This window comes from Gymnogyps californianus, chromosome 3 (genome assembly GCF_018139145.2).
Source record: "Gymnogyps californianus isolate 813 chromosome 3, ASM1813914v2, whole genome shotgun sequence".
NCBI lineage: Eukaryota > Metazoa > Chordata > Aves > Accipitriformes > Cathartidae > Gymnogyps > Gymnogyps californianus.
This window is the reverse complement of record NC_059473.1, coordinates 56946203-56959929: the sequence shown is the minus strand read 5'-3', so window position 1 is coordinate 56959929 and position 13727 is coordinate 56946203. Positions and strand designations below refer to the sequence as shown.

The window sequence follows — 13727 nt, the reverse complement described above, 5'->3', positions numbered from 1 at the left end:
ATTTATGCAATTCCTGTCTCAGCGGTATTTAGTTTAGGGATGAAGTAATCTATTCATTTTGGGTATCCTGATATACTGAAGAAACATTCATACTGTGTACTGTGTGATCTCCATTTGAGCTCTTTCACTCCTTCTTTTTGTGGGGCTTTTTTTTTCACTCTTCTTCTTTCAGAGGCCCTGACAGGAAGTTGATGAACTTTGCCTTCTAGGCTGTTTTTGTCGTTTTAATGTTCCATTATTTTTCTATCAGAATCAGCTATACACATAATTCCACTTTGGGCATGCTGAAAAACAGGACATTTTCCTAATGTAGTGAATTGGATATTTCTGTGCTGCAAAACAAAAAAATAAAAATAAAAAGTTGAATAAGTTCAATGGGAATTTGCCAGCCTAGCATTCAGGCTAAGAAACAAGGAAAAAGCCTCACTTTTTTGACAATATAAACATATGGCTTCAAATACTAGCCTACTTTTGCAGCTCTGAGTGGTAAATCCCCAATTCAGCAAAACACTTCAGTGCAGTTTGAGTTTACTTCTCTGTGCACGTTTAAACATGAATGTAAATTTTCTCCTGGTCTGGGACCAGAGGCGGAAAAATGAAAATGCAGTTTTTCGCTAGCATAGGGATTGCTTGCCACTTGGTGGCAACCAAGGCCATTCTAAATTTAATTGAGTGCTAGTTCATAATTTTGCAGCCTATAACAGTGTAATTACTGAACTTCCTAGTTATCACTTTTGTTTGTTGCAGAGTCAGATGTTGAAGTTCAGCAGCATGGCCCCGGATTTGGACCGTCTTAATGAGCTGGGTTACAGGCTTCCTCTGAATGATAAAGAAATCAAAAGGATGCAGAACCTGAACAGACATTGGTCTCTGATCTCATCTCAGACTACGGAGAGGTTCAGGTGGGGATAGTTAAAGATTGTTGTATAGTTTTCTTAGATTACAACAGCTAGAAAGTATACCTTTTGCAGAATATAGAAAACGTTTCAGATTATTTCATTAACCAAAGCTCCTTTTCTTTGGTGTACTTATAAGTAAAGAGCGAAGCTAGTGAGCTAAGATGTTGGTTTTGCCACAAATTAACAGAATTTGAAATGAAGAAGACTGCTACTTTTCAAAGCGCTGACTAAATAAATTGAATGAGGCAGCTGAGTGGGAAAAGTGTTACCATCTGATTTGGAATTCTGCTGGAAAAGTTATTGCAAGACTTTTAACACTGTGTGTGAGAGGAGGACACCTTACCTGAATCCATCTTTCTTTCTTTCAGTAAGCTGCAGTCTTTCTTGCTGCAGCAGCAGACCTTCTTGGAGAAATGTGAGACTTGGATGGATTTATTAGTTCAGACTGAGCAGAAGCTGGCGGCAGAGATTTCAGGAAACTACCAGAGCCTTTTAGAGCAACAGAGGGCACATGAGGCGAGTCATCATGTGTATTTATACATAACTACAACGCATACTAATTATACGTAAATGGAATGCACATTCTTTTGTGGAGTAATATAATAGTATGCCTTGAATTGAATTACATTTGCCTGCAGCATCTGAGGATATCTTAACTTAAAAACAGAAGCATGCAAATATGTCAATAATACCCAGTTTGGGAGAGGACTTGAGTATCTGTCTGCATTTGTGTATAATGTACCAGTATGCCTATGAGTGCTTGTCCCCTACATTTAGTCTACTTCAGATTGGTTGGTAGTTTCAAAGTTTTTATTGGTCTTACCATAGAACCTAACTATTCTCATGCAGTTTGGCCCTTTGTCTTCAGTCCTAACTGGAGAAAAATCTCTGTTCTTTCAATTTATTCTGATTTTGTTTATTTGTTATTAAATTGACAACATATACAGCATCTGAAGAGCATGTTAAAGGAAGACTTTTCTGTCAAATACTGAGTTATATAACTCGTCGTGGGGCCTCCATTTGGTAACATTTCCTTGGAGAACAAACTGATTGGATCTTCACTGTGTGCTGCAGTCATTTGTCTGTTTGTAACAAATCAAGAACGAGCCCAGCTTTTGCTGCAGGGAAAAACTGATTCAGAGTTTTTACTAGACAATGCCTTTATGATTCTTCAGTGAAGTCAAGTGAAGCACATTTTTTCTCCACCCGTATTGTTACTGCCAAGAATCCTGGTAAAGATCAAGTAAGACAAGTCAATTTTCATACCAAAGCTCCCATGTGGCCACAGTAGTTTCAGTTCCCACAACTTTTTCAGCTGACCTACCCATACTCTCAGGCCAGATCATAGGACGAGTCATGTCATTCCCCCCCTCTTGCCTTATATCTCACAGCATAGTGTTTGGATGAATGTCTGATAGCAGAAAGTAATTCACAACTGTTCTTGCTTGCTTTAGCATACATTTGCTTTAGCATTTAACTGCCTTCACTTTCACAAATGTCATCCATTTCATTTCCCCTTGGTGCTGCCAGCATTAACTGGACAGGGTCTTTGTAAGTTGAGATATCTCAGGTCTTTGAGATTTGAATGTCCAGAAATCATTACTGTCTAAGTGGATAATTTCCTACTGTTATTGTGTCCAGTCATAGCTATAATTTTTTGAAAGGGGTTAACGGCCATCTTCTTACATTCAATTGTCTTGAGATCTCAGCTTAGTTCTCTCTTGAAACCTTGATCTGAGCAGTTAGCTCAGATGAGTGTTACTCAGGCACTCTGTTGAAGCTTTTTTTATTACAACTATAAAGTCATCTCTCAGAATTTAGAGAACTAATATCTGATTTTCTAAATACTGCAATTCATCCTAAGAAAATTTTGTAAACTGCATCTTTTTTTTTTTACCTAAATCTTTTTGGCATTTTATATAATCTAAATGTATTCAGTACTCAGTGTTCTTTGCAGTGCCTCCTGATACTCATGAAGAATTTTATTTCCGCTCCTCGCAGCTGAAAGGGTCAAATCTAAACTTCTTGAGATGAATTTCCAGATTGTTTTGCTTTGTATTTTTTAAGATAATGAGAAAATACTCTGTTTCCACATGCATTCCCAGAATGGATATTGAAATGCCTCCAGCTCTGTTATCAGCTTTCCAGTGCTGACTCATAACTTTGCTGGTGTTTATTCAAAAAGGACCCTAGCTACCTCAGTGGCCTTATTTAGAAATAACTTCCCACTGAAATTTAAAAACCAGCAACATGGAGGTGATATCTTTTTCAAATATCATGCGCTAACACTGGCATCTGCATCAGATAAGTCTGTCAGGACGATCTTGTAGTCATTCTTGCACAATTCTCCAGATATCCATTTGCAAGCCTGGTACATTGCTTGGGACTCCTGCACAGTGGGAATGCACTGAGACAAGCATTTGAGAAGGTGCTGGCAGGGGAAGGGGAAGTTCCTTGCCAACTCAATTACTGAAATTTTTTCCAGTGTGCTGGCATTGTGCATTCCAACACCTGCCCTCCTTTCCTCCTCCTTTGAATTCCTGTTTCTGTGATTCATAGTGATCTACATATTAGAAGAAATTGGGGTGGCAAGTGGTCCCACATAATGGAGTAGCCTTCTTATGTACAGAGGCAGTGTACACGTGGAGAGCAAGTGGATGTCGACAGAAATGTCTCTGCTTTTGGGTGGGGCTTGAATACCTCCACTCTAAGCAGAGCTCCTCATGCTTGATAAGCTTTTGTTTCACCTGTCCTCTTAAAAAGATATTAAAATTGTTGCTTTTGGGGGGGTTGGTTTTGTTGGTGGGGTTTTTTTTAACCAGTTGTGTACTATTTAGTCTCAATCTGTCAACAGTGCTGGTAGATGCTGTTGCCTCCTGTGCTTCATCCATGCCCGCTAACTTGACAGAAATAGTGTGACAGGAAGTAAAATTTCTGCCTTCTTGCTCAGCTTTCTGAAATTCTCAGCCCCACAGTACTGTGGTTTTGTTCATGAGATAATAGAGCAATTAGTTTCCCACTGGTTCAGGCTCAGTCATTCATAAGAGCCAAGGTATTCAAAGAACACTATCAAATACTTCTGCAAGGAAATTAGACAACACTGTTTCTTTATATGGGAAAATTTATGACCTGGGTAACATTTTCAAAATTAACTCAGTGATTCAGAGAGGCAAAATCTCATTTTGAAAAATTAGTCCATCATTTAGAAGTCCCAAGCTACACACAATGTGCTTGAGGGGTTTAATTGTGCAGGTGCCAGTGGGTATTTTGCTGGCAGTTGCGGATGCAGGGATTGGTACATCACAATTTGAGCTGGCGGGAACCCATATAACAGGGGTGTAATCTGGATTTGGGGAATAGTGGCTCTCAGTTCAGGCAAGGGTGAACTTGTATCAACAGCAAACACCGTCACTAACAAAAGAAAAAAAAATCTCAAGCTTCATACGAGTATACTTTCTCTTTTTAGCTCTCTGAAAATCTTTTGAACATGCAGTGGGTCCAGTCCTGAGCCGATGCCTGGGTGTACCTTCATCAACATATGAATATTCCTGAACAACCTTATCTAGAGACATGGTCCATTACTAAAAGAAAAGATTTTTTAAAAATTAATTTTCGTATATATTTAAGTCATCTTTGCTTAAGTAGTACTTAGGTAATTTTTTGTCTTAAGTAATATTTAAGTAATAAGGGAGTTTTAAAAGTATTGTGGAAGTTTATTGTGACTGATGGGGAAATTGCAAAATAAATTGGAAAAATTGGAAGAAGTGGAAAATTGATTTCTAGCTCCTATGCATGGCTGACCATTTCTTGACCAAGTTCTATTGGCAGTGTAAAATTGTATTAGAAGTTTGTATAACACTATCACACACAATCTGTGCATAAATTTAATTTAACAAGGCAAAGGACTATAATATTCTTAAACATGTCAGAAAATAAAAAGTGCCCTTTCTGTCCATGCAAAAAATACCCTATAAATACCCTGGATTTTGTTGTAAATTATAGTGCCAATCACACAATTGTACTCAGAGACACAAAACCTAGCTCCTGTTCATATTATTTAGCTTTGTAATAGTTTTTTTTAAATCTCGAGAAACTAATAGTAATTACCAGAAGCAGCAAGTAACTCCAGCAATGAGATTTTTAAATGTGTTTCTATTTAAGTTCATGACAAAACTCCCATTGCATTAATTTGAAATGAGATTAAATACATGAAAATTCATTTTTACCAGTGCATACAGATAGAATTAAAATGTAAGATCTTGTTTTAACATCCTTGTCTTCTGTACAACAGCTATTCCAGGCAGAGATGTTCAGCCGCCAGCAGATTTTGCATTCAATTATCTCTGATGGGCAGCACCTCCTAGAACAAGGACAGGTGGATGACAGGTAGGCATTCCTCTGTTGTTGCTGCTGCTGGTTATGTGAAGTAATACTTAGACTAGTGGGGGACTTCTGAACAGAGAAGGTAGCAGATGTCAGTGTTCAGATCATGCTCTTCTGAGGTAGAAGTTACTATCGCTGTGGTTAAGCTAATAATTAGCCAGTTCTTAAATAAGACAGTGTTCTTTAGGATGCTATGGGGTATGTGAATGTGTGAATGCATTTGGGAATACAACAGCCTTGAGGCTGCTTCTCTGACAAAGATTTGTCTTGGATTATCAAGCATGTTACATATATGTCTATTTTGATGTACTTCCAAAATGTCACTTTCACCAAAGGAGCCTGCAGTGACGGATTTAGTGAGTTACACTTGATTTATGCCAGCTGGTGATTTGCCTCTACCACGAGGATTCCCTACTGCCATTTAAGAACACCTGCAGCCTAAATGTGATGGATAGGAATTCATTGCTGTCTGAGATTCTATTTTAAACACTTGTGATCAAATGAATGAAAATCAGTGAAATACCAGTGGCTTTACACTTGTGTATATGCATTAACTTTGCTAAGGGTATCATGGTCCTAATACAAGATGAACTGTTTATTGGGATGTGAGAATTTCGTTAATGCTGTGTATATCTTAAGCCTGCTTTGAGCTCAGTAGTAAATCTGGGGGTGAATTGTGAAATCTCCATGATTTACTATGAATTTGGCTAATCCAAACTGGCAAAATCTGTGGGTTTTCTTAGTATATTTCTGGGGAGAAGGTAGAAGAGTTTTGTGTGTTAAAGGTTTGGGCTTTTTAAGATCTCAATAATTGGAGCCCTTTGATTCTTTCAGTACATGAAGTGTGAAGTTCTCATCCTCAGTCAGCTATCATGAGACTTCAGTGATTTTCTCTTAGTGTTTCATAATTGACAGCCAGAAAACATCTTCCCTTTCCCTGCAGTTTATTTCATTAAACAAACAAATCAAAGTATGAAGGTTACTATGTATTTTTATTTATTTATCTATTTATGATAGGGATGAATTTAATCTGAAGCTGACTCTTCTAAGTAATCAATGGCAAGGAGTAATTCGCCGGGCACAGCAGAGGAGGGGGATCATTGACAGCCAGATTCATCAGTGGCAACGCTATAGGGAGATGGCAGAGAAGCTGCGCAAGTGGCTGGTGGAAATATCCTGTCAGCCAGTGAGTGGGCTGGGCAACGTTCCTATCCCATTGCAGCAAGCCAGAGCGCTACTGGATGAAGTGCAGGTATGTCCAGTGTGTTTGAAGAAAGAGAAAAAAATCCCTGCCTTTTTTACAGCCTTCATCATTTAAAACGTTCTTAAAAATGTATTAGATTCAGACTATCTGCTTTGCAGAAAGCAATATTGGATGTTAGCTCTTCTTTGGAACTGGCATAGCCTCAGAAGCAGCAGTGTGATGGAAACGAAGCTGGAGTTCATAAAGAACATGCAAAGGAGAACGTACTGGGCCCTTTCTCTCGAGTCTTGTTTGCTTCTGGTTTTGCTTTGTAGCTAACGTCACACTGAAACTGTCTTGAAAAAAACAATGATGTCCTGTTTGAGGAACGTATTCTAGCTAACAAAAAAGGATGCCTTGAGTGTCCATCTTCATGTGAGGTTAACAGTATCTATTTAGCAGCTTGGTGTCTTTGAGCTTTTGGGCTGGAAAATACATATAATAATAAAGCTTATAAACATAATAGGCTCTAGGGAACTATTTCTTTTTAAAAGCAATAGAGATACTGATATTAATGGGGAGAAAGAAGTCTTTCATGTCTTTATCTCCTCGGAGAAATTTTCTAAAGATCTGCTGCAGTAAATGATTGTGAAAATGTTAGGGTAAAGCATTTAGGCAGTAGCTCATGCTTAAGCCAAGGTATGCAATCAATTAAAGTATGGGCTTGAGAATGAATTATACTGAATTGCTAATTGTAATTAAAAAGATAAAGCTTACAGAAAAGTGTTAATATTTTCAGCTTAAAGAGAAAGTTCTCCTAAGGCAGCAAGGAAGTTATATCCTCACTGTGGAAGCTGGGAAGCAACTGCTGCTCTCTGCTGACAGTGGAGCTGAGGCAGCCCTGCAGACAGAGCTGACCGAAATTCAGGAGCGCTGGAAGATAGCTAGCACGCAACTGGAGCAACAAAAGAAACAGCTTGCTTTACTACTGAAAGTAAGTGTGTGATTTCTTCTGTACTTCTTCAGCAAGGTCATGGTTTCTCACTGTGAACCCTGTTGAAGAAAAGCGTTCTCAAGGGATAAGCACAAATACAGGAATTGCATATACGCTACAATTCATTTCACCACCTCTGAAGCTAGGAGTGGTAATACTTCACAATAGGCTTGTATGTTAGTTGATATCTTTTAATTGATATATCCAGAACACTGCCAATAAAGGATATTCCTACCAGTCCTATTTTCAACGTAGAGCAAAAATATATTTTATTTTGCACAATGCTGATTAATTTTTATACATACTGTATGGAAAATTAGACTTGCCTCATCCCCTGTACATGCCAATGTCAAGATCTGTCTAGCAATGTAGTAGTCTATGTTTCCTTCCAGTGTCTTGAGTATTTGGTAGTTTAGATAAACTTCTGTGATCTTGGAGAAGGGAGCCTTGAATTTTATTTTGATGTAAGCAATGTCCAGAATGCCTGCTAACCTCACCTTAAGTACTGAAGATGATAGGCTGGAATTTAAATTTGGTCTGTTTGTTTTTCCTTTTTACTCATTCTAGGAAGCATAATGAAAATTGGACTTGTGTGTATTAATAGAATAAGGCAAGTACTTTTAGAATGGTTTCAGAGGTCTAATAGAATAACAGAATTACAGACACTTTAGTTTTGTTTGTAAATAGCAAGAAGCAAAGCAGTGCAAGAAAATGAAATATTATTTTGGAAAAGTTCAGATAAGTAAATTTTTCTTCCTCTTTCAAGCCTTGTTCCTGGTACCTCAGCTTCCTGTGGGGGAATTATGTCAGGAAATTTTAGTCATGAAAGCTGTTATCCAGGGAGACTAAAGGTTCTGTGGTATTTTGTCTCAATGAAAATATGGAATTTAATTCTTGAAGGTGAGAAAGTAGGGAAATTACCATGCAAATTGCATAAATCATCTCATAGGTATCAAGCCTTCATTACATTATGCTATCTTGGTCTTAAATACATGACTTTTTAGTGGTCTTCTGACCAAACGGGAAGCACAAGTGTATATTCTAGAACAGTATGTGTTGCATTAAGAACATCACAGACTATTGTCATGTAAGGTCATATTACTTACTAAGAAGAGAAGAGACTGAAGAGAGGGGGTTTTTGCAAGATCTGTTGTTTGTAATTCTCCATCCTGAAGTTGATCATGAAATACTGGCATAGATTGGAAAAAAATGGAAGGAAAGAAATACAAAGGCAGTGGTAGAAGGAGAATATCTTGAAACAGAAGACTAAGAGAAACAAGTTCCATATTTTCTGGTATCACACAACTGGCATTCTTTATGGGTTGACTGGCTTATTAGAGATCTTTCTGTCTGTGAGTACCTTTTTAATAGGCTTTAACAAGCAGGTGAGGCAGGTAAAACCAGACTGCTACATAATGATTGGTACGGTTTGATTGCATTGGACACATTTAAAATTTTGGAAAGTATACAAACACTAAAGCTGGGTGTAGCTGCTAGAATCATAATTTAGAGGAGATACTGCAGGTACTTCCATCTGACCTGAATTTGCAGTATCCCCAACCACTTTTTTTTTCTGGAGATTAATACACCTGAATGGAGCTTTTGTCAAAGAACAGTGATGTGTTTAATACAGGCATTCAAGAAAGGAAGTGGAAAATAATTTTGGCAGGAGGAAGCTTTTCTGAAAGGATGGAGTTGGATCTAGACAACATTGTTGTAACAGGAGGCTTTGGCTTGTGTATTTGTACTAGCAGAGACCTACACACACAAAATTTGACACAGTTGTATACATGATTCAAACTCTAAGACTATGAGTATTATTTAGAGGGGGATTTCAGGGCATGTTATTATTATGAAAAAGTTTTCGCTGTTTAGTGGTTAGTTAGGCAAATCAACTGACGTAAATATAATCCAGATCTGAACTGAAGTCTGATAAACATTCTGCCTTCAGGACTGGGAAAAATCTGAAAAGGGCATAGGAGACTCCCTGGAGAAGCTAAGATCATTCAAAAAAAAGCTTTCTCAGCCTTTGCCAGAACACCATGATGAGTTGCATGCAGAGCAGATTCGTTGCAAGGTAAAGCACTTGTTCTCTGTTGATTGTTGTCTCATCTTTGCCTGCCTTTGTGCAGTAACCTCTTCCATTGTTAATAGGCTTCACCTTACTGACTGTGCAAACCAGTCAGCCATCCCTGTGACAAGAAACTATCCATGTAACATTCGGACAGCATAATAGCAGAGTGATCTCACTATAATGCAAATCCTGCAGGGTAAATATAGATCTGATCAAAGTGAGATTAGAACAGGGTCTGAAAAGTACTGTAGCACTACTAAATACTGATGTGTTTTTATTATAGAAATTCTAACTTCAAATTTAAACTCATGGTGTCTAAACTTGTTTTAGTGCTTTTTATTTGAGGTGAGATTACAGTGGGGGATCTTAGATAACATTTTTATGCTATATTCTTTGCAGTTTAGAAGTGGATTACAACTTGAAAATATTTTCAATACAGAGAAGTCCAACAATACTTGGAAAATACCTTTGAACTTCAGAGAGATTTGAGTAGTGTATTAGTTTTTGACTACTTGTTACAAGGCTGAAGTATCACTCTCTATTGGGGAGTTACCTCTCTCATAACTCTGAAAATATTGGTACATATGGGGTTGGTGTTTTCTTTTTCTTCTAAACAAGCCTGAAACAGTTCGCTTGAAATGGTGGGCCTGCTCAGATATGACTTTAATTCAGTGGGATAACAATGCTTGTCTTCATGCTTCATCAACACATTCAAATTTTTATTTGTTAGCAAACTGGTCTTTTTTCCTTGTGCGCCTCTTTTAAGGAGTTAGAGAATGCTGTTGAAGGATGGACAGATGACCTTGCACACCTCTCTCTGCTGAAGGAGACCCTGTCTATATATATCAGCCCAGATGATATCTCAGTCCTCAGTGAGCGCATAGAGCTTCTGCACAGACAGTGGGAGGAGCTGTGCCACCAGGCAAGTATTGCACTAAGCACTGATATGAGTATGCAGGCTACAAAAGTGTTGGGAGAAAAATCGAATGCAAGTGGCAGCTTTTAGAAAAGATGCATGTAGGCACACTCAGACTCAAAACTGAACTCTTGCTGAATCAGGGAAAACATCCATTGAAATGCTTCCTTTAGTTACTGCTAGTGTTTCTAGATCTCTTGAACTTTGTCATGGCTGTGAGGTCATATTTAAGCAGCCTTGAAAAACCAATTAAAAAGTCGCACCGTGTGCTGTGGGACTGTGGCATGGCTGGCTGGGGAAAACACAGAAGTAATACAGTTTACTGTGGTTTGGTGGAGGAGCTGTGCTCAGAAGGGATGTACCCTCCCCACCCAACATTACTGTGTTGTACCTTCAGTTCTGCTGATAGCTTCTGCTTCTTCAGACATTGGTGTCTGCATTTCTCGTAGTCTGAGGGTGACTCGCTTGGCTGCGAAATGAGCAGAGGAGTATTGTTTGATTTTTCAGGTGCATCATGCTATTAGTGTGTTTCTTGCCTCCATTTTGCACTTAGAAATCCAGGTAGTGGAGTCTCCCTCACCCAGCTTTTCAGATTATCCTAATGTTATTTCTGTGGTTCAGTAGAGATTGCAGTCCAGATATAGCAGGGCTAACTTTGAAATAGTTACCTCGTGTAAGGTACCTGTGAAACCTTCAAAAACACCCCAAAGTAGGAAAAATGCTTCACAGTTAACAGCACAGAACCTGTTACGAGTTGGTTGCATTTGAATGAGCCAATGTAGATACATCTAAACTATGGTGTAGTCACTGCATGTATGTTTATGGTAAAGGAGGGAGCTAAGTAAAGAAGTTTTATCTTAGTTTTGTGTGTACTGAAAGTTTCAGGATGTAACCTAGTGCAACACTTTGTTCAACCGTTGCTTATTTCCGGAAAGCTGCCGTCAAGTTTAGAACCGCAAAAAGGAAATGTGAGATCATGTGTATGCCCCTGTTAAGCCTAACAAGGTAGTTAAAGAACACATCACTTTTGTTTGTGAAAGAGCAGATGCAGTCTTCATCATCTCAGCTGAAATGCTGATATTAGGTCAGAAACAACGCAGATTGCAATGGGGAGGAAGTAAGTGGTTGTACAAATGTCTGAAATTGGAGAGATGACTTTGCTGCTCACCCTCTGCTGCTATTTTGATTTCAATGTCCATCTTTGTCTGTCTGTTACTATTCACAGTCTGAGATGGTACCACTGCTATAGCAATTTCTTAAACATAGCAATATTTTCCTTCCTCCTGTATTAACTACAGCATTTGCCTGTTTGACGTTTTATGCCTCTTCTTTCCTGTCAGGGCACACCTCAGTCCTTTGGAATCTCTCAAGGTGTCATTCAGAAATAGTCATCTATGAAATGAGCGTATTGGGACTCAAGTAGAAATTGGGACTCATGTTTGTTTATGCAAAATACAAAATGTGATTTTGCTTTGTACTTATAAATCATGTTCACAAAGAAATTATACAGTCTTTTGGAGTTTGGCCTATGCTATGTATATATCTATTTTTTTGCTTTGGTCAAGCATTTATATCTTCCTTTTTTATTTAATCTCTTAGACTAAAAAGAAACTATTCATCTACTTTATAACATTTTATAAGTGAGCAAAAGTTGTAAGAAAATTTTTTTTTTGTCTTCTAATGAAACCTTTGGGTTAGACACATTATAAAACAAGATATTGACAGGCTACTGAGCGTAATGCTTAGATGCCTCTCTCTATGCATAGGATGTAGCTAACAGGAAACCTGAGATTAACACTTACCTCTAAACTCACAGAGTCACACAAAGTTTTTGCAGTACAAGTCCAGTTTGTTTTAATGGCAAGTAAGTGGCTGGAACACTTTTGCAGGGCCAGAGGACTTCACATTGAGGCACAAAGTGTTTCAAGCGTCTCTTAAAAGCATTTACTATTTTGTTTTTATTTACTCTCCGCAAATGTTTTAAGGTCTCCTTACGTCGACAACAAGTTAGTGAGAGACTGAATGAGTGGGCTGTCTTCAGTGAGAAGAACAAGGAGCTCTGTGAGTGGCTGACACAAATGGAAAGTAAGGTTTCTCAAAATGGCGACATCCTCATAGAAGAAATGATTGAGAAACTTAAAAAGGTATAGTGCAGTGCACGTACACTTACATACTGCTCTTTAACTGCTTACTTGTTTTGTGTTGCAAAGAGGATACTGAATTAGCTGAAATGGAGGTTTTACCTTACACTGACGTTTATAGGTTCCAGTAAGACTGTGTGTTTGTGTTCTTCTCTCGCTATGCAGCATTTTCCTGTCTTTCTTGAGGTAGGACCTCCCAGGATACCAGAAAATTAAGTGAATGCAAAGTCAAAGGCATCTGAATGCTTCACTAAATGTCCAATCAGAATTGCCTGTAATGAGTTTAACTGTAGCAGATATATTTATATAAGGCGTCGTGCTTTGTTTGGGGTTTTTTTTTTTCATTCTTCTGATGAAGTTGTTCATGGTTATACATCTAATATTTAAGAGGTTCTCTCTCCACTGTACCAATCACCAAAAAAACAACATTCACTTGTATTTTTGTATGGTTCCTTTAGTAGTGTAGAGCAGAGTGTATTCAGAATAAGTACCCTGACTTCTGATTGCTCTTTACTGTCCAGGATTATCAAGAGGAAATTGCTGTAGCCCAGAAGAACAAAATCCAGCTCCAGCAAATGGGGGAGCGACTTGCTAAAGCCAGCCATGAGAGTAAGGCATCAGAAATTGAGTACAAACTTGGCAAGATCAATGACAGGTGGCAACATCTTCTAGATCTTATTGCAGCCAGGTAAAACAGTTGTTTTATTTCCAAGTGCTATGTGGGACAGATTAATATGCTGGATGTCACCAAGTTAAAATCTTTTTATTGTCTGCCTTTTCATCATTAACTGTGAAATGAGTTTATTCTTAACCATCAGCACATTTCTTTGAAATTCACCTTCCTGTTTTACTTTACGGTACCTGACATAATTTCTTCAAGAAGAGTCAATGCAAAACGCTATCTACTAGAAAGACATAGGATCGGTTGCAGTCAGATTTAGTGAGCCTTGCTCCAGTGCTATCTTACTTCAGATGAGTGCTTAAAACTGGGTGAAAATGTAGTTTTTCTAAAAAATTATTGGCAGAGGAATTAAAACAGTGCATTTGTAGTTTTGGATTTCGAGAAGTTCCAAAACTAAGTCTTAGTTTTTCTGCCTGATTGTTTTTTCACTGATGGAGAAGAGTAACTGCAGGTAG

General features: G+C 38.2%; 1 protein-coding gene across 1 annotated transcript in view; it reads left to right on the top strand.

The window, feature by feature from the left end:
- SYNE1 (spectrin repeat containing nuclear envelope protein 1) overlaps positions 1-13727 on the top strand; it is a 261240-nt gene that overhangs the window by 208859 nt on the left and 38654 nt on the right. The window contains 9 exon segments of the mRNA XM_050895131.1: positions 748-902; positions 1268-1415; positions 5191-5285; positions 6300-6534; positions 7265-7459; positions 9411-9536; positions 10300-10455; positions 12435-12593; positions 13112-13278. Coding sequence (XP_050751088.1) covers positions 748-902; positions 1268-1415; positions 5191-5285; positions 6300-6534; positions 7265-7459; positions 9411-9536; positions 10300-10455; positions 12435-12593; positions 13112-13278 — 1436 coding nt within the window.